At 33.2% G+C, this 22,360-nt stretch overlaps 2 protein-coding genes across 4 annotated transcripts in view; one reads left to right on the top strand and one right to left on the bottom strand.

The window, feature by feature from the left end:
• Positions 1–1,052: 1,052 nt before the first annotated feature.
• On the bottom strand, positions 1,053–13,629 carry LOC128211992 (PRADC1-like protein). Of its 2 annotated transcripts, XR_008257364.1 has the most exons (6): positions 13,541–13,629; positions 10,511–10,650; positions 9,900–10,009; positions 8,290–8,457; positions 6,023–6,748; positions 1,053–5,973 (listed from the first exon to the last, which is right to left on the bottom strand). XR_008257364.1 is itself a non-coding variant. In XM_052917193.1 (5 exons), exons 1-5 carry the CDS (start codon positions 13,611–13,613, stop codon positions 6,628–6,630), a joined length of 612 nt encoding a protein of 203 aa, XP_052773153.1. In that variant the 5' UTR covers positions 13,614–13,629; the 3' UTR covers positions 1,053–6,627. The 2 variants fall into 2 exon arrangements, 1 of the variants encoding a protein (XP_052773153.1); XM_052917193.1 differs by having other exon boundaries at positions 1,053–6,748.
• A 267-nt stretch (positions 13,630–13,896) lies between these two features.
• The window catches only part of LOC128211385 (complexin-like), a 60,595-nt gene continuing 52,131 nt past the window's right edge, over positions 13,897–22,360 (top strand). The window contains exon 1 of one of the 2 annotated variants that reach the window (XM_052916120.1): positions 13,897–13,978. The gene's annotated coding sequence lies outside the window, so the exon portion shown is untranslated. Of the gene's footprint in view, positions 13,995–22,360 lie in introns of both variants that reach the window. The other variant, XM_052916119.1, reaches the window with a different exon arrangement.

Raw genomic sequence — 22,360 nt, 5'->3', positions numbered from 1 at the left:
ATTATGAGGAAGTCTCTTAAAGTACTGTCAAACAAAACCGATGTTGATTCCTTAAACATTTTAATATTGAAATAAAAATCACAATATGTTGAAAGACTTTATGAAAGAAAATAATTCTGAAATGCCACAGGATCAATTTAATATTTTCAGTACCAAAGTGATATCTGATGTTCAAGATCACACCTTGAAGCTTAAGAACCCAGGGAACATCTTGTGGTCAATTATGCCAAATTATGTTTGAATTTGATCATGCATGGCAGTTAGCGACCAAACACAAACTACTATCAACAGTAAGGTTTATATATTATATAGCAAAACGGACGCAGAGACACAGTGACCTTGACGTTGGAAGCTAGGGACCTGGGTGTGGTGCACATCATGTCATCCTACGGTGGTCACTATTGTGAAATTATTTCCAAACCCCGCCCTGAATGCCAAGGTTATTGACTGGACATGAACTGCTATCATCAGTAAGGCTTAGTAACATAGCATAATTGACTGCGGCGTGCAGTGACCTTGACATCAAAGCTAGTGTTGAAATCACAACATAAATGAAAAGGTTATGGATCAAAATCAAACGATGAATGACAAAGTTATGGGATGGATCAACATGTTTTCTGTATGGCCCCCACATCATTTTGTGAAGGAGCTATCATACTAATAAGATGATGTATAGAAATTAAGTTAGTTTTCATGTTTAGATAATCACAATTTCTAATTATGTTTGCATAAACTGTGAATACTCTTTCACTATTCATTTTTGTAACGTTAAATTTTAATATACAATAGTGATGAAATAACAAGCACAATTATTTTTTGTTTAACTGTAATCATTTACTGTATACAAAATGATTATTTTGTTAACTATAACCCATTCCCTCATCCTGAGCATATAACATTCATGCTCTCACCTCAAAAGCCATGGTGACAATGCAGCCTATCAGAAATTTCATAGTAATTGTATTCAGTTGTGTTTCAGACCCAACTTTAGATCTAATATTGTCCAATTTCATTCAAACTTCCCAAAAAAGGAGTGCTAGGGAAAGATATGTTGAGTTATTCTTTTCATATCAAAGGTCAAGGCCACATTTAAACGTCAATGCTGCCCCAAACAGACTTCATAGCATTATAACATTTTTATTTGGCTATCCATCTGACAAGGCCCAATCGGCCACATTTGTTAGGTTCCTGTGATGGCTCTTGTTTATAATCATTTAATTTCTGGAAAGGCTAGGCTCAACTTCTTATTCTATAATGACCCAGCCAAAATGTACGTATTGTATGTGTTTATTATGGATCATTGTTATAAATTTTTGTGGTGGTTAGGAAATTCATTGGTAACATATTTGGCAACAACATATATGCATACATGTATAAAGTATCTTGATTCTTCTGAAACAAACTTGCTCACAAGTCTTTAAATGAATCGATTAAAGTATAATTAATTCTACATATATATGGAATACATATCAAATACAGAAATAATCTGTTAAAACATCTTAAAAAACAAAATTATGAATACGGCTTAAAATAAGAACATTTTCTTAATTCATGTTACAGGTGAAATATTTCCACTCTCTGATGTTTCCAACTTCTTGTACACACTATCCTACAAAATTCTAATTAGTAATAGTTGCCTAAATTTATGTGACATAAAAATATACATAAATCTACAATGAACATGTTGGCATTGAGACACTAAAAATATGGCTATAATAGAAAAACAAAAGAGACCTGAATAAAATATTTATACACAAGCAAACACAATCTAAACAAAAGTGCCGCTAAGGAAACTCCAACACACCTTACGTTGTCAATTTTTCAGTTAAAAAATGAGCATAATATGACTATTATTTACACCAGAGTTATGGAGCTACAACACAGTAACACAGTAGTGTCACTGATAGCATGTGTACTTGAGAACAGCCTGAATGAGGTTTTTGAGTTATTTACAAACTTGATGTTTTTGCCCTAATCCCCTGCCCCCCAGTCTATCAAAGGGCAAAACTACACAGTTATAAAAGCAAGAGTTATGGGCTGTGCTTAGCATCTAGCTATTGTTACTGGTAACTTGTGTACAAAAATCCATGTGGATAACAATAAAACAGTTGATAAGCTACGGTCAATGTTAATTTGTTCGCACAACAATGACACCTGAAAGCTTTGCGGTATCCTGACATTTTACTTTGAAAAATCACTGCAGCAAAAACCATGTGGTTCAAAACAATGAACTGATCTTCTCACAAACCTATTATGCAGATTTGAAATGGATTTCATAACAATTGCAAGTAATAAAACAAAGATAAGAAGTTCAATAATAATCATCTAAGTCACAATAAAATACATAAATCATAATTAACAATGGCATCATAATTCTTAACAAAAACAGGTAAAAGTGAAAGGCAAAGAGTTTCTACACAATAATTTCCTTCTTGCTAATTTCCGAGCATTTTGTAGAACACAAAACATCATCTTTACATTCATTTAAAAATATGACAAACGCAACAAGACTTCATAGATTATCCAAATTAGAGTAAGGCACGCTTTTCTACAGTTGATAATTGCCAATCCTTAAAAATAGCGGAAGGTCTGTTTGAGTATGAAAGGATTATTGTCCTAAGCAAGCTAAATAAAAGTGACTTAGACCTCTTTCGAAACTGTTTCCAAAGTGTATTATATTCATTTCAAGGTCCTACGGTTTTGGGGCATATGCCCAAGCAAAAAACAATCTTCACAAGTGCACAATAGTGTCACAGAGTTATAAAACAGTTCATTATATCAAAATTGATTATTTATATTAATTGATTATTTATACTTTTCTCAAATTGAATTAATGAGAATTTGTCTGCAAGGCCACATGTGGAAATCATAGTTACTAATTACTATATATTGTTATGGTCTAGCAGTAATTCATAGTCTTTGCAATATTAGTTACAGACATCTGCTAGACTTGTTCTTAATTACTGGACATACTGTATCTTCCATAATTAATTAAATGAAACTTGGTCAACAGTTTTCCTACTTAGATTAAAGCATATAACATGAAGGTGTGAATTAGATTCTTATGAATTCTGTTCTGAAGGTAAAGACAATAGGTTACTTTAGGGGCTGGTATGAATGAAAGTTTGATAAGTATTTTGTATGGTTGGTTAATAGTTATATGGGCGTTGTCTAAAAAAGAAATTGTATGTTGTAGTGTAAGTGGTAATCAGTTCTTGTTAGGGAGTCGAAAGAAAAGGTTAAGATACCTCTCACAATAAAGCGAATTGATAAATGAATAATATATGGAAAATGAATTTGGTGTAACATATTAATAAGTAATAAAATGGGGATGAGAACCCACTCGGCGACAATAGCCTGAAGTTATAAAATCTCAATACTGAACTTAATAACACCTGGAAAGGCCACAGCTATTTTTACACTTGTAAAAAAAAAATGTTGGGTAGTATAGAAGAACTTGAGACTTTCGATACAATGATTAAAAAAAGAAAACTGATGGCAAATGAGTTCAACCCATGATACTTTCACAAAATACAATGTTCAAAGATTTAATCTTACTCAGATATTACAGTAACCATAATAAATATGAGCAATAAATTGTTTAAAGGTCTAAACATGTCTGTCCTGGTAGATATTTGCCTTCATGTACACAATTCAGCACTATAGCCATTAAATGAACAATTACAACTGCTGTATTATTTTATACTTTCGGTTTCATTGTAAAAAGATTGCTATATCGGATTCTCACAGTGTACGATACTGTCAGTCCTATCAGGTTCTATCGTGTGACAACACTGTGTTTACTGCTAGTGCTTGTTATCCTTCAACTTTTGTTTTCATAACAAATATATGTTTACAAACAAAATTGGGTTAAGTGCATACCAAGAGAGTACTGCACACTTCACAATCATTAAAACCTTTTACAAATGTTAAACTCCATTCCTAATCACAATATCACTTTAATATAGAGCATGCTGTATTATTACATACTATAAACAAAAGATGAAAGTTGACTTCCATCACTAGATATGTCATTTACATACATGAATAATTAAAACTACGCTTTTAAGATACATGACAAACTTATTTTCTCAAAAATATGTAACTCTTCTTTATAAATTACTTTAAAATTCAATATAAAAATTATCAGTATTTATTTATAATTTACTGGTTCACAATTTCAAATTGCTACATCACAGATTATGATATCAAAACTTAATTTACATGTTTTATGTTACATCTAATTATTATAACCTACATGTATTACAAGTACCGGTACATGTAACTAAAAATATAAAATCCATTTTATCATATGCCTTGTTCCTGGTTTAATATTGCCATCACATATTACTTCTGTATAACACATGTGTAATATAACATTGCTCTATTTCTATTGGTCAGAAAATATATCACTCAACATGCTTGTCAACAAATTAACTGGCAAAAATAATTGCTTAAAACGCAATATTCGATTGGCAATATTCTAGCAAGTCATATGTTTATTTCTCATTTTTTATTTATGATCAAAATATATTTTATTACAGTAGTATTTTCCATCTAAATCTTAAGAGGAAAGATTGGTATTTCGTCTTGAGTTCATGAAATACCTTTTTAAAAACGCTCCATACTTCATGTGTTCAAACAGAAAACGAGCATATTTTATAAAAATCATGACATCTTACCGGGTATGATATTCCGATTTTTAATAAAGCAAATTTCCTTAAAAGTATAGTGTGATGATATTTTGACTGGATATCAAATTAGTATGCATTCTACTTTTAACATAGTTTAATTGATCGGATGTTTGTGTGGTTTCAAATTATTCAGGGTACTACACTTCTGTGTAGAATGGAAAATGGTATTCATCTTGTCAGTAGAGCAGGTGAAACAGGTGAGTCATTTTTGCTTTTTTTGCCGGAAAAAGCATATAATAAAAAGAATCTGACTCGTCAAAATAAAATGCACAATTTTATTCGACTCATCCAGGAAATAGGTAAGTAAGCTCGCCAAAGGCTCTCTTACTTGCATATATCCTAACTCGATGAATAAAATTGTATATCGGTATTATAAGACGACGTGTGAGAGATCCTATATGTACACAATAACTCTATAATAGTAAAATATGTTAACAATTCAATCATATTCATAAACAATTTCAATAGTTACAATTATTGCATAGACAATTTGGCTACACACATTAGACACCATAAACCACGGAGGATAAATACGTTCCTATGAAGGACAACCTGCAGCACACCAAAAAGTATAAACAAAATGTTAATATATATAAGCATGTATAATAAGCATTGTCTTGAAACATGTTAAATTCTGATTTGCATTTGAAAGTATGTTAATGCATAGAAACAAGTGATTAATCAATAAAATCAATTTGAAGTTAAATCTGTCACTAGTTTTTGGCTTCCATATCTGTAAATATCACAATTTTATTTTTCTAAAATACTCCTTTATAAATATGGGCGAACCCACATATTTAACACAACCGTACCAAATATGACAAATAACTGTTATAAAGCAAAGGCTATCAAATAAACAAGAGCATGTGGAGTAAATGCCAACACTTGTCTGGTACTGTTTTTTTTAGTCCAACAAGGGGCATAACTCAATATTTTTAAAGCCAGAGTCCTTGCTTTACAGGTGCATTTTGTCATTTGTTACAATTGAACCAGCTTATATTTTAATATCTTGAATGATTTTGAGTTATGACCAAGGTTGAAGTTTGTGCACAACTACATCTAGGCTATGACAGCACCTAAACCATTTTTTTACTTCGAAAAAAACGATGAGCTAAATACCAGTAGGATGATTAGTGTGTATGTTAATATTCAAAAATGGGCCTTATCTTTATCAAAAAGGTAGTTCACTTAAAGGTAATTAATTTATTTTCTGCAAGTTTTTCTTTTAAATGAATTATAAAAACGACAAAGTGGCACACTTGTTGACCGTTGGTATGACCTTCTCTCTAGCTAACAAGTTGATCAGTATCAATAAAACTTGGTATGACCTTCTCTCTAGCTAACAAGTTGATCAGTATCAATAAAACTATCAGCTGAAACTCTCTACTTAATCTTTCCCAAGAGAGAATATTCAAAATGTGAGCATATCTGAAACTAAGTCTAGAGAACTGCAATGTACACTTAAAGGCTGTGTTCAAGTATAACTTATTTGATCCTCTGTCACTAGTTAGCATGTACCGTATGAGTGAGATTGTATAATTTTGTAGCACAATAGGTAGGTTTGCTTTAAAAGGACAATTTGATATACAAGCTGATATAGATAGGCTGCAAAAATATAAAATGGCACTTTCATAATTTTTATCATTCTGAGCTAGTATTTATTATCTAAAATTGGCAATATCTATAATACTGCAAAATCTTTATGGTTGTGCTGCCTTAAATGAGACACAAAGGTGGCAAAAATTTGGCTTCATTGGTTATAGCTTGGAATGTACTTTTTACAAAGTATCCATACTGCAAGTAAGGATAACAATCCAAAAATATTGGCACCCTACATAGAAGTATTACCACAATATCTCCAAAACATCTGTAAAAGCTGGTACACACACAAGGGAAATGCTGGCACATGGTTGGTTTCCTGCTGCGGTCCTTGTTACCAGAGAGTCCATGGGGGCTGAGAAACTATATGAGTTGGGGAACCGGTTGCATTTACTGGAATGTTGATCTTGGCTGATTGGATGCCTAATCTTTCTAATGTTGTCTTTATTATGTGACTGAAAAAATATTAGAATTTATAGATAGCCATACACTGTACTTCACTGTTGTTTGAAGGAAAATGTTGGAAGATGACAGACAATCACAATAGCCCACCACCACATAGGACAGCACTGAGAGTGTGACAATACATCAAATTTCCCTCATATTCATTTTCATACTGTGGCTGTTTTTTTTTTTTTTTTAAAGAATCACTTTTACAGAAGATATACTTAATGAGAGAAAGTAACTGTGCATGGTAGGACTTTTTTACTTAAATGATCTTAAGATGTATGCATGTTGTTCATTTCAAATATTAATCAAAAGATGTATGCATGTTGTTCATTTCAAATATTAATCAAAAGGTGTATACATGTTGTTCATTTCAAATATTAATCAAAAGATGTATGCATGTTGTTCATTTCAAATATTTATCAAAAGATGTATGCATGTTGTTCATTTCAAATATTTATCAAAAGATGTATGCATGTTGTTCATTTCAAATATTTATCAAAAGATGTATGCATGTTGTTCATTTCAAATATTTATCAAAAGATGTATGCATGTTGTTCATTTCAAATATTTATCAAAAGATGTATGCATGTTGTTCATTTCAAATATTAATCAAAAGATGTATGCATGTTGTTCATTTCAAATATTAATCAAAAGATGTATGCATGTTGTTCATTTCAAATATTAATCAAAAGATGTATGCATGTTGTTCATTTCAAATATTAATCAAAAGATGTATGCATGTTGTTCATTTCAAATATTTATCAAAAGATGTATGCATGTTGTTCATTTCAAATATTTATCAAAAGATGTATGCATGTTGTTCATTTCAAATATTTATCAAAAGATGTATGCATGTTGTTCATTTCAAATATTAATCAAAAGATGTATGCATGTTGTTCATTTCGAATATTAATCAAAAGATGTATGCATGTTGTTCATTTCAAATATTAATCAAAAGATGTATGCATGTTGTTCATTTCGAATATTAATCAAAAGATGTATGCATGTTGTTCATTTCAAATATTAATCAAAAGATGTATGCATGTTGTTCATTTCAAATATTAATCAAAAGGTGTATGCATGTTGTTCATTTCGAATAATAATCAGAAGATGTATGCATGTTGTTCATTTCAAATATTTATCAAAAGATGTATGCATGTTGTTCATTTCGAATATTAATCAAAAGGTGTATGCATGTTGTTCATTTCGAATAATAATCAGAAGATGTATGCATGTGGTTCATTTCAAATATTAAACAAAGAAATACAACTGTGTTAAAAATGGGTATCTACTCATTATATGTGGAATTATTCAGAATGTAATTTCCTTAAATGTTGCTATTTCTTGCGTAAATTTTGGACCAGACTGTTCTGCTTGCACTGTTACTGTATAATCGGCTGGTGTGTTTGATAACCTTGAAATGCATCATTTCAATTCTTCAGCCCATAAGGTAAAAGCTCATTTGCCTGATAAATTTAAAAGTTGAAAAAGACATTGCAAAAACGGCATATAAAAAAACAGACAGCAAAAGAAACAACTACTATACCCATTCTTTCCCAGCATAAACATTGAAGGAATATGGACTTCTCTCTCAGTATTGTCATCGACCATATCCACAAAAGACACATCATTACTTATATCATTATCAGCAATCACGACGGCTAAAGCTCCTGCTGCCTCTGCATTTAAAGTCTTTGTCACAAAGGAGCACTCCCTAAAAAAGAGAGCAGTTAAAATATTGAACACAGTAAAAAGGCATTGCTTGTTACAGGTATACAACTGGCCACATCACTAGATTACCTGAAATAATATAAAAATTCAATATTGTGAAGGGGAGTTTTGTCACAATTCAAGTCCATATGCTAATGTCAATGGTCAACATTAACAAATTGAATGAACATGTGAAATATGGTTTGTAGGAATGGTTTGACAGTCAATACCTATTGACACAATAATTTTTAGTGAAATACATCAAAATGAACCTAAATCAACTTCACAAATAGTTCCTTAAAAAAAATCCAGCAACTACTGCTTGTTTGTTTATCTGGAACAAGGGACCTGACTTACTTAAATAGTTCAGCCACCGTAATGGTATGTGAAACAAAAATGCATACGATAAAGGATGTTTTATAGAACATGTACTAGCAGATCCAGTAGGTGTGCACCCCCACCCCCTATAGTAGTCAAAGTGCACTTTTAAAGTTTATATCATAGAACAAATATGCATAGAATATACAATTGTTGTTATATTATGTGTACCAAGTTTTAAGTACAAACATATTTGTATAATTTATGCCATAAATTAAAACAAGGGGGCCAACATGTCCCTATATAACTCACCTGATTGGACATAGCACTCTGAATTGTTAATATTGATAGGACAACATACTGAACCTGCCGCTCATACACTACAGGTGAAACTATATGAATATGTCCTGTTTTTTAAACAGGCGTATAAAAACATGAAAAATATGTATCTGTTTAAAATGTTAAAAACGGCCAGAACTCATAACTCTTACAATATTTAAGTTGGAGTTATACATAACTTGTCACAAAAGAGCACATTGTTACTCTGAATACTTTAATGAAGTTTAAAGTTGATATCTCCAATTATTGTAAAAGAACACAGCAGTTTTTTTTAAATTTGGCCAGCAGATTCTATTGAAATTTTCATAATTTTCCATTTAGATGTATATTGTAAAAAGTAGCCCGCTCACTGGCGGCCATGTTTTTTTTAATCAACATGGGGTGAAGGAATTTGATACAGGGTCACCTTCCGGAAAATTATGTTGAAATTGGGAGAAGAAGATTTTCAAAGTATTTCTTTCGGCAGCCATGGCGACCAGAGTTCTGCATGAACCTCTTTTATTGAAGGAATCTGAAGGAGGACCACCAAAGGGACATTCCTGTGAAGATTGTATGAAATTGTCCCAGTGGTCTGGGAGGAGAAGTTGTTTGAAGGAAAATGATGGAAGATGACAGACAATCACCCTATCACAATAGCCCACCACCACATAGGACAGCACTGAGGGTGTGACAATACATCAATTTTCCCTCATTCTACAGAAACGACCACAAATCAGCATACACTGAATAATCTTATCATTAACCAAGCTATGAAATTATTTTAGTCAAAATAGATAAAAGAATACAAACCCTCTTTGTAGCAAGACAACTTTTCCCGATAAAAAATGAGCATTTGTCAGTGGAGAACATCCATGGTATGGCTTGGCGGCGATTAAGTCAACCATTGAATATTTTTGAATCTGAAATATATTAATTCTATTTCATAAACTTGTTTAAGGCAAATATTTGCTAATAAATTTTGCCAAAGTTCAATGGTATATAGAATGTTCTGTTCAATCCATGTGTTTCATAATTAATTTACAATTTCCAAGAAAACTTGACATGCAAGTGAATTTGAGAAATCATTAACTTAAATGGTAATTATCTGAATAAAAGCTGAAATATTAGGAAATTTGAGGAAGATTATTTGTAAAGTAAACAAGAGTGCAAAATACAAAAAAAAAAATCTTGACTGTTGTTATTTCCAGTCTAACAACGGGTATAACTCAACAACTATGAGTCAGAGTTATGGGCCTTGCTTCACATAGTCTTGTGTACCAAGTTTGATATGAAAATCTTTACTTTTTTAGTTATGGCCAATGTTTTTGTATAATGCTGACACGCCAACAACCACAATGTTTTTCGTCAAAAAATGACTGAGGTTGAAGAATCAATATGCAATTTTCTGTGGTATAACATACAAAAGGGACACCAAAGTTTTTGGCAGGCCTGATTTTATATGAGTAGCTGATTTCTGCAGGTCTGATGATCTCCATGAAGAGAATGTCTGTAAGAAGCACATCAATGTTGGGAACAGTGACTAACACCTTCTTTTCAGCAACTGAAATTACATAAAAAGTTTCATGTAAACTGACTAAACATCAACTACAGACAATTTATTTACTAGACTATTAGAGTATGCATGTTTTATTTATATAAAGACTTGTATGAACAGTTATTACAATGTAGACTCATTTTTATGAAAAGTTAAATTTTTTTTCATAATATAAAAGAATTCTGCTCTTGTTCATGTATGTTAATATTATTGCGGTGCAGCACAGACAGGAGAATATACATGTATATACCCCGGTAAACACATTGACTTTGTATATATGTGTATACCGGTATATAATTATGTTTCTCTATAATCTTCTATTGATGTCAAATGAAAAACTCAGGTATACATATCTACACAGGCATATCACTTTTTCAGCTGTCAAGAGACAGCAGTTCCAACTGAAGACTGAAGAGAGTGAGATTCAAAAGGAGATCTGGATACCATACCCTACCTCTTAACAAGACTCTTTGTTTATTAAGCCAGTGTAAAGAACCTTACATGGGACATAACTTTCCTGAGTTTTAATCAGTGCTAACACAGACCAAAATATCATAGGTCTGTGGTGCTGAGAACTCTAAATTTCTAAGTAATGCTGTGAGCCAGAGATTTCACACTTACATGATGTGGCATTGCATTGCTGATAATGGTCCAGATAAGCCTATCCTACGGCCCAGATTGGTGGACAAACACCTAAATTGGCAAATGGTACGCTTCATACCAACAATGAGATGTGATTTCACTTCTTAATAAGCCATCAATCTGAGTTGGATCATTTATCAATTTGGGAGCACAATGTTTATTTTGTCCACCAATGTGTCTGCAAATCGGGTGCAGTATGGTGTGAATGACCTGGATGTTTTGTCCACCTTGCCAAAATGATGAGGGAGGTTTTGTCCCCATAGTTGAAACTGACATGGCCATGGGAGGTATTGTCCATCTGATGGTTTGTTAAAATCCTTTAGTTTGCCATTCTGACAGCCATATTTAATAACAGCATTGGAATGGATATATACTAGGGATGCAAACAGATATTCGATCGAACATTTGGTATTCGAATATTCAATGTATTTTTTATTGAATTTTTAAGATAAAAAAACCTTTCACCTACATCTGTATTGTTGTTTATAAAATTTGTTTGTCTTCTTTTTACAACAACTGGCCCCTAATGCCATTGGCTTGAATGTGAGGACAATACACTATACACGCTTCATATGTCAATGAGGGCATATGGTCAGGTACAGTCCCATTAATTATACAATAACTGGCTTTTAGACAAGTGAAATCAAACAAGTTACAAATATTTTCGGTGAAATGTTAATGACCAGATCAATTAAGGACAAAGGGAGTCGACCTTGACACCAAATTCTGGTTTTGGCTTCAAATTAAGTTTTGCAATATATTTCAAATCGCCGTGACGATATGAATGTGATGTGCTAATTACTACGTGCCACAAACTGTTTTCCACTTGTCAAAATACCGTTCATGCTTTGAAATGCAACTGTATAATATAGCATTTTAGAGTATACTTTCTGTATTGTTGTTACAATAGATGAGTCAAAATCCACGTTTGTTTTCATTTTAATATTTCCTGAGTTGGTTTGGTTTTTTCCATAGTTATACTGAGTACTGAGTTAAAAGGGTAATGACAAATACGACAGAGAAGGATATAAATGCCCGGCTATAATGAATAATTATAGTTTACTAGATCATCTAAAACATTCATTTAGGTTATAGATTATTCGATCGAAAGAATTACTGAATATTTGAATATCAATTTTGCCATTCGTTTGCATCCCTAATATATACACTCCCATTCATATTAAGGGTCTTGACTAGTTGAAAAAAAAAATATTTTTTTTGAAATTTTACATCAGGCAATAATGACAAAGTGAAACCACAGTATGTGAGTGAAACTCTCCAAAAGGAAACTTCTACAACAAGTGATCAATTAATTTGTAGTAATTATCAAAGGCAAAGAAATATTACTCTTTTGGAAGGAAGAATTAATAATATTTATTCTATTCTCTTATTGTCTGAAAGTCATCAAAGCTGATAGAATTAAGCACAATTTTTTTAAAGACTTTGGAGGAAGGTAAATTTAATTTAATTGTCTCGAAAACATATTTTTCCAATGACATATTTTGTTCTGCAAGTGCATTACAGTATGACATGACAGTGTATCATACAAATATGATAAATCATGACATAAAATAATTCTGTATAATGAAAAAGTTTAGAGGTTTTCAAAGCAAACTATATGTGAATACATTTTTTCATACTTGCGTCTAAAAATACTTTAAAATTTCGCCAACTTAGACCTGCTAAAAAAATCCCTCTGAATACAACCAAAATCCCCCTGAATTTTCAGCCTTTTGAACAAATCCCCCTGAATGGTCTCCAGAAAATATGGCATGTATGGTTAAAGCTATTGAGTCTTATGCACCAGTCAATTGTAACCACTGCCCACCCAGGTCCAGGGAAAAGCAGTGACTTTGACTTTTCGTCCAGCCAAACTGGGGTAAAGTGAATAGCGAAGCTCTTTTGGCACGGGCCCCCGCCTTGCGGAGACAAACTGCTGGTAAAATCCCCACCAACTGCCCCCACACCCCAGGGACCCTGGTTAAGGCCCATCACCCACTATTTTTGGCGGGAGGACAAAACCACCGGCTTCACCCGGCACTTCAGGGCCAGCTGGAAGATAAAATCACGGCCCATTACCCCGGCTATCCCCGGTATACCCCTGGACCTGGGGGCCGTGGTTACAATTGACTGGTGCATTATCATGACTTATGTCAACTCTTGATTTCAGTATCACAGCTAATTTGTGAGATGTGCAGTATATTGAAATTAAAAAACTTAATTAAATTAACGTAAGCATAAGTTGCATATTTACCAACAGATACTAGTGTATCTAATATCAGAGACAAGACGGTAAATAAATATTTAACAGAAATTTTTGGCTTCATTTTGATACACGTTAAGTCATCATTTAGACAATCACAAGACGCTTGCAATGATATGGTGTATTTAGCAAAGGATAGCAAAAAATGTATTATGTATTCATATTAGACAGACGCTATTTTGGTTTCATACTTTAGGACCGACCAAACAAATGGCAAAAAAATATTGTACACACGTTAGAATTCCACTTTTTCACTTGCGTCGAATAAAACGTTTGGCTACTTTTTTAGTTATTAAAATATTGCTATCCTGTGCACCAGTCAGAACATGCAAGCGCTTGTACGTGTATGATTATTGATGCTGAGCTGATGTGCACCGACGGTGGAAAATATTATTAAGTTTCTGTTTTCCATGGTTACTGTGTAAACAAGTAAGACAATTTAAAGGTAAGTTTTATTGTGTATTAAGATTTAACTGATACCGTTTGCATATGCCATGTATTTACTCTGGTTAATTTCTTTTGCAGAAATTTACAAATTACATGAACTGTTGTCTGTTGAGCTCTACTGGTTAACAAAATTTTCTATAACAGTTGTACTGTACATGCAATTATGAATTGTAGCCTTAACACAAGATTTAATAAAAACTTGGTTTCACAGTATGATGTTTGGTCTGATTTGACAATTCCAAATATTGTGTGTTAAGAAGAAATTGATTTATTTCATTCATCCTTGTGATATTGTTCACAATTTGATGTTCACATGATCAACATAATTTAATTCTATTTGATTTTCTTCGTCCACTTTTTATTATTTTGGAGTCTTTTATTATTTAGTATTTGCAGGGTTCAGTTAGACTGATGTGCATGGTTTTGCTTTCTTGGCATTTAATGGTAATTGCCAGGTTTTGAACAATATTTTGGATATCTCATCTTAAGTTTTGAGTGTAATGTATTGGTTGTAAATGCTCTTGTAGATTTTGTTATCTTCCGCAAATAATATGCAGGAACAGTCTGTTTTTTTTTTGGAAGATCGTTGATATACATAGATCAGAAAAATGACTGGACTTTAAAGACACTCCCCAGAGGGACTTCACTGTTGACGTTTTCCGATCCTGAGGTATTATAATCTATATTAACAAAATGTTTTCTATTGGAAAAAAAATCTTTAAGCAATGCATTAATTTGTGATTCCCATATTTTTCTTAATGGCCTTTGATGTTGTAAAAACTTGATCGAATGCTGCTTTCAGGTCAAAATAAATAACATAAATTTCATTGCCTCTGTCCACTGCATTAGTCCATTCTTCCAGACATTCTAGATGCTGAGTTGTGTAGAAGTGTCTTTTCTAAATCGGTGTTGGCTTCGGTTGATTAAGTATTTATAACATCCCATTTTACTATACCGAAAGCTTGTCTCATTCTTAGTAGTTTTCTTTATGGTATTGTTCTCTCATTGGATTTTGAAGATCTTGGAGACAGTTTCTTTTCTGGAGTTTCTTATCTTGGCTTAAAGAGACGGTTTCTTATCTGGGTTTGAGGAGACAGTTTCTAATCTGGGCTCAAGGAGACATTTTCTTATCTGTAAGAATTTTTTATTTTATCTAGCATTGTAAAATAGTTTTTTCGGCCATTTTTTTGTAGAAAAAAAATGGTTAAGGTGTTGTCCTAGCCTTGATGTAGTTGTCCACAAACTTCAACCTTGGTCATAACCCAAAATCGTTCAAGATATTAAAATACAAGCTGGTTCAATTGTAACAAATGACAAAATGCACCTGTAAAGCAAGGACTCTGGCTTTAATAATTATTGAGTTATGCCCCTTGTTGGACTCAAAAAACAGTACCAGACAAGTGTTGGCATTTACTCCACATGCTCTTGTTTATTTGATAGCCTTTTAAACTGCTTTATAACAGTTATTTATCTTATTTGGTACGGTTGTGTTTAATAAAAATTGCCGGTTCACCCTTATTTATAAAGGAGTATTTTAGAAAAATAAAATTGTGATATTTACAGAATAATATGGAAGCCAAAAACTAGTGACAGATTTAACTTCAAATTGATTTTATTGATTAATCACTTGTTTCTGTGCATACACATACTTTCAAATGCAAACCAGAATTTAACATGTTTCAAGACATATTTAATATATAAATTAACATTTTGTTAAAATAGTTTATTTCTTTGTTTTTCTGTGCGTTTTAATAAGAAACTTTTTAGTGGTCTCCGATTATTGATTGTGTGTTTGATTATTTCCCCCGGTCTGTAACTTTGGGTTATTTCCAGTTATGGGACTTTATTATTTTTTAAGCAACAGCTATACCAAGTCCTGATGGGGATGTTGTCTTGTCAGTAGTAAGTCACTTGACACATAGGCTGAGAGTGTTGGAGGGTGACTTTGGCATGCAGATTATTGCATTGGTGATATTTCGAAGGAGTGGTCGTATCAATAGTTTATAAAGGGGCTCTTTTTCTAAAATTAAAACAGTCATTGACATTAGATTTTTCGATGAACAAAGCCCGAATTCTTATACTTTTGCTTGGCATCAAATTTTTTTAACAAGCCCTGCTATATAAGATTCAGAATTTGAGCAAGCCCGAAACATATTTTACCAGTGCAGGGCTAGTGGGCTTGTGTTAATTTTGACCACTGTTAAAAAAAAATTCTCAGTAGATTTTCCTCACTATCCATATATTTCTTAATGGTGTTATCAGAGTCCATTGAGTACTTTTCTCAAGTTTTAAAATGACAATTTTAAGTGTTTTCTCTACCTTAAATTGGGTTGAAAACATGGCCCTACTCACAATAAAAAATAGTTCTCAAAAGTATGTGCAAAATTCTCAATTTTAATGTGATTTTTTTAATATTTTGCATCCATTTCCTCGATTGGTTTGTTTGAAGAGAATATTGTAAATTCCTTCAATAATCGTATTTTAGAATAGAATTGACAGTAATCGATGATATGAGCCCCATTTTCAACACTTTTTTGATAATCAATGTTTTAAGAATCTAGTCTGTTTCACAATTTTAGTTTCACTCTTTTCACAAGTCAAAAGGCCTTCATGACCCGTGGATTCACAAAAGATGAAAAAAACACTGATTTAATTGTGGTATTGTTAAAAAGCTCCTACTTTATTTTCTTAAAAAATTAGTTATTCTGTTTTAGAACCGATGTTCTTTTTCGTATGCAAATTTATTACGTAATTCATGACTTGCCCTGAAGATGTACAGTATTGTCTGTCACCTAAGCCATATATATAATATCACGGCTTTACTTATCACAAAACTTTATATGCGCAAAACCAAACCTAGGGGATTTCATCCAAATCCAGAGGATTTTGTTCATCACAGCGGGCCATTATGAGACTGCCTTTCAGTCTCCTATTTCTGTGAACGAATAACGAGAGAAAATCAGGAGAGAAAAAAAAGAAACGTTCATTTTTTACAATCCACTAGTTGCGTCGTGCTGTCTTCTTCAATATACAAATGAAAGCATCGAGGCCGTCAGAAAATCAATACTATACAATAACGCTGATTGTTGTACTTTTTCATTAAAGAAAAATTGGATTTGTTTGTAAGCGTTCAGAGATTTGTGTAGCTGCCATTCATCATGATTCATTACACAGTATCTCTTTTATTTCACAGAGGGCCTTTCCATTTTTTGCAAAACTCAGTTTTGAGTGTTGTGTTTGTCTAGGCATATAATTGTACATTTAAGTTATAATACATTGTATATATATATTATATACATATATAAAATATAATACATATAATTATGAACATATAATTTAGTAAGCGTCTGAAGACAGAGGACCAACATTGTGCTTATATAATTCTGTATCATTACATTCAGCCAAATCACTTCCATATGCATTTTGTTTATGCAAGGCTTATTTTCATGTTATGTTAGGCCACACCAAATTAATGTTTAGTTCCTCGGATTTTTGCCAAAAAAAATTGGAGCGAGCGAGCGAAAAAAAAATAAAAAAATTTTTTTGTCTGTTTTCATAAAAACTGAAGCGAGCGAAGAGCGAAAAATATATTTTTCCTTATATTCAATATAAATAAGAAAGATTGTTCAAAATAATTGCCCTTAAACCCATTTTAATGCCATCTTGAACTGAACCTCTAATGGACATTGGGAAAATGTCGGAATACATACTATTTATTCATCCGTGTTTAGTACAAACATTATATGGATAAATCTAATTTCTTATATAATTAAAACGTACTTTAATATGACGATCATTCATAATAATAAATAATCCTGCTTTAAGTTAAGTTTGAAACGACTTATATAAATCTACCTCAGGGGTGTAGAAATGGGCCGGAAGCCGGTAAAATAACCCGGTTACTTTAGCATCTTCACCCGGCTATTTATCCCCGCATCATCAAAAATAAAATCTGTTATTTTTTGTCATGTTTTTATGTTTACATAAGTTAAAACCCTGATTGATGGTATTGTTTATTTTGGTTTCCACGCGTTCGGACTACAATGCAGCATTAGCTCGATTCGTGACGTCATTAGTCGCATCCCCCTCTGGAATGTTTTCAAGTTCTAGGTTTGGGTTTCCCAGCGCTCCGAATACAATAACATCGGCTCGATACATGACCTCATTAGTCGCATCCCCATGGGGATGTTTTGAAGTTTATGATTAGCGAAGCAATAGAGTGTGAAAAAAAATTTTTTTTTTCCAGACACCAAAAAGCGTAGTAAGTTTGCAACATGAGCGTGTCTGGCCCTCTGTTAGTCCTATTACCATTTACGCAACATTCCTTTTTGTATACGCGTGTTATCCGGATGTTTAACAAAATGAAACAAGCTTGCGGTGATGTCACTGCTAAAAATAATCCATTATTTTGATGAATTTTACATGTACCTTTGGTGAAATTTCGTACGCTTTTAATAAACGTCACAAAGTGTCCAGATATTTCTTTTGGTTGTTATTAAAACGGAATTAGCTAGCTGCAGGTGAAATATCTAGAACCACAGAAAATGAAGTTAGATGTTTAATTTTCAGAGGATCACAGAGATTCAGTGGCTGAAAGTATATAAGTGGTAGAGAAGAAGGTACATACGATTAGGAGGGAATTGCTAGCAAATGGCAAGGCATGTGATCTGGAATGTTATAATAGTATCCTGAATCTGAATTTGACAGTTATTTGGTTTATTAGTTGGCCCTGGTCGGGGGTGGAGGTGGGTTCGGGGGTGGGGGGGATAAAACTCAGATCAATGGGGTAGTTCTCAGATTCAGTATCATATTCAAGTACAGAAGTTTCCCTGTTTCCTTGTTACAAAATAAACATGTACCACAACAGTCCAACACTAGAAATTTTGGTTAAAAATGGCTTAAATTCAATCCCACAAGGGGCATTGGCCCCTTGACCATAACTGGGGAAGGACACCCCAGACTACCCCCCCCCCCCCCCTACTTTTGGGATCTTCCCTGCTACTTCAAAACATTTCTACACCCCTGCTACCTGAATCAGTTTAACATAATATGCAACTGTATTTAGACATAACTTAGGATTGATTTTGGATTTGTAAAAAATGATCACTTACACACTGGCATCATCAAACATAAGACTCCATATAACATCGACTAAATTTTGTTTTTATTATCACAGGAAATGCAATGACATGTGCTTATTAAAACAAAAAGAACAAGGGTATTTTTCAGAGTACTTATTTTGGTTATTTAGATGTTTTTATGCACCAGCCAATTGTATATGCCCCCCCCCCCCCACCCCTTAGTCCAGAATAGTGGGGACTTTGACTTCAGGTCTCTCAAAACCCGGGTAAAATGCCCAACCTGCAGGGACACACTGCTGGTAAAATCCCTGCCAAATGGCCCCGCAACCCCGAATACCTATGTGAGGCCCATTCCCGACTATTTTCAATATGCCTCTGCTGTCCCTGGTATACCCCTGGAACAAGGGCAAGGGGTGGGCGGGGCAGTGGTTACAATTGACAAGTGCTTTACAATCCCGGATTATGTTGCAAATAAAAACAAAATATAAGGTGATAAATTTAGGCTTACTAATATGTTTATCCAGACCAGTGTTTATATCGCTATTTGTGAAAAGATATTTGTTCAAAATTGTTGCTTTGTCAGAATTTGATCAAAAATGAGCTTGATACATCAATTTGGACCAAATAATGATTCATGTTCCAGTTAAGTTGACCTGTGACATCTTCAGCATCGTCGTAACGAGGTATGATGTTGGTCCCTTGTATTATGACTTGAATAAAATGGTACTAAGTTGATCATTCCGATTTCCATTCAAAACGAGTCACTAATTACACAATATAATCGCTACCAGTCTCAGATACATATGCTTTATTGCATAATGATTGCTTTAAATAATGATCCTTTAGTGCATGAGACGATCAACAATGACTTCAAGCATGCTCAAAACATATTTATTGTCAAAAATAAGATTTAATTTCCAAACTTCGAGCCACATTGTTTATACCGAAAGCGGCCATTTTGATTGAATTTATTGAACCCATGCTAAACCGATCGATATACAGTATAAAAACACTACGCATCGGTAACTTCCCTTTACAAAAACACGAAAACTAGCGTAGAAAAATTAAACTTGATTATTTTTAGCCTTTTAATAAATTATTACCTGAAAAAATCTGCTTGGCGATCAAAATGGAGGTGCGGGTTCAAAAAAATAGGAGCAGTAAATCCGTGGAACGAAATATCAATTTGGTCTGGCCTTAGGGCTGAGTTTTACATGATATCAGTGATAGCACTGCATGGCATTTTCATTTTATCATGCACAAAATGACAGTTTTGAAACCTCATTGTGTGCATCAAATCCTATTTCCAGGATAATTCTAAAGGTCAGACCCTCTCAGACTCTTCATGGTCTTGATACCATCAACTGAAACAACAACTGACAAAGTCCTTATCAGTTGCAAAAGGTGGCATTGATGTGGTTACTGATTGATTATCCTTCCTGAAACTACAGTATAAAGTAATGAAGTTTGCAGTGACATGCTGATCATCTTTCAGGCCTTTTGCAGTCACTGGTGTAATGTTTGAGACACTCTGCAACTATATACTTTGCATGGTAGACATTTTTTGCATCATATATTTGTGACATTGAGATTAATGCCTATTAAGGGTTGACCTTTCATTTTACTGGTAAACAACTTTTATCTGAACAGTTAGATTTATCAATTACAAATAAATTGTTTCTAACTCTTCAATCTCATGGAAGAATTAAAACCAATGGGAAATTTAATGAGTTTTTTGTATTTATTATCTAGTCTTGTTATTTCCAGGAAAGAACTTCAAAGGATTCAGAGAACTAACCTGAAGCTGTAGGGAGATGATATCAGCCGTAATTGGTTTCTAATTGGCAAAGCTGGTGAAACATTTGTACACATGCAAGGACATTGGATTTCTTTGACAGAATTGTGATAATTAACCCATTAAAATCAATATGGTTGCATTATAGTTATGATTGTGAATCCTAAGGTTATTGATCAGAGGCAACAGAGTGGGCAGGCAAATTTTTGCCTAGTCAGGGCCTATATTTCTCAATAAAGAGTTTATGCCAAGTACATAACAAATTCATATCACATTCCAATGTTTCTTTCATTTGATCCTCTTAGTCATTGATTTCTTCTAACAAAGCTTTGGTCTGTTTTAAATCCCGCCAGTAATGAGGAAGTTTTCTGTCATTTCTAGCGAGTAAGCGGAGTTTTAGCCAACCTGAGGTTGCTTGGTGTGAATAATTACCATGACATTGTCTAAATACAAATATATTGAAATAATAAAAAATGGTAGTGGATTTAAACAAAATTAAATCTGGGAACCATTGACCTAAACACTAAATGATTTTGGTATTCTTTTGTAGGAACAATTTTTCTTATTTGTTAAGTTCAAAGTTAAGCTACACTACCTACCACACATTTTTTGCTTATACAAGAGAGATTGCGTCATCGTGGTAAATTGGGGGGGAGATGTTTTCTGCAGTAGCCAACCCAGTGGTGCAAGTATCAACTGCTGCTTCTGAATATTACTTGAAAGAACATGCATGTGGCTTTTCCCTGCGATGTGGCTTACCGCAACATGCAGGTAACGCTACAGGTGCCATGGGTACAATTTTTTTTTTTGTAAATTGTACCTTGCTTGCAGAATGGATTTCCCAGATTGCGACAGTAAAATAATCTCATAGCCCACAAGTGATTTATAATTAGGTTGCTGGAATATTGAGTTTGTTAAAGCATTTTTGGAAATAAGTTAATTGATACTAAAATATACCTGCGAAAGGCCTGTCACGTCTTTAGGAAGAGTTTGCACCAATAGCTCCATTCGTTTTTCATGCATCTTTGTTGGAATAGCAAAGGTTGTTGTAGGTTTTTGTATATATGTCAAAACTAATTGAATCAAATGGAAATTTTGAATTTTTGTTTAAAAAGTTATCATTGTGCAAAGTGGTTGTTAGGGATTTCTTATTATGTTCCATTATGAGTCCAAAATTAACTTAAGTGATTTTTAGGGTACGAGTCGAGTTCATGCAAGTTTAATAAAACTGACTAGAATTATATTTATAGAATGGGAACAAAGAAACAGCTTTAAAAAAATTGAAAACAGCTACCTTAGTTGCCTCGTTTACTGTTTATTAACATTTAACAACGCTGCAAATAGTTTTGACTGGACACAGGGGACACGGGGCAAATAATAGAAATGAAAGCGGTGTGCGATATGCTTATATCATGGGCTATAGTGAAAATTAGGTTAAAAAGATAAAATCCGCAGTAAGGAAAAATTAGCTAACAAAATCTGGAAAAA

Source organism: Mya arenaria, chromosome 12 (genome assembly GCF_026914265.1).
Source record: "Mya arenaria isolate MELC-2E11 chromosome 12, ASM2691426v1".
In the NCBI taxonomy this organism is placed as follows: domain Eukaryota; kingdom Metazoa; phylum Mollusca; class Bivalvia; order Myida; family Myidae; genus Mya; species Mya arenaria.
This window is presented reverse-complemented; position numbering and strand designations above follow the sequence as displayed.

Bases quoted from the DNA above. Each gene is read 5' to 3' on its own strand.
- LOC128211992 (XM_052917193.1), bottom strand. From the start codon at position 13,613: ATGAAGCCAAAAATTTCTGTTAAATATTTATTTACCGTCTTGTCTCTG. The intron at 10,651-13,540 runs GTAAATATGCAA...ATGTAATTTCAG, and splicing joins AGATACACTAGTATCTGTTG to TTGCTGAAAAGAAGGTGTTA. The intron at 10,010-10,510 runs GTATGTTATACC...AATATATTTCAG, and splicing joins AAAACTTTGGTGTCCCTTTT to ATTCAAAAATATTCAATGGT.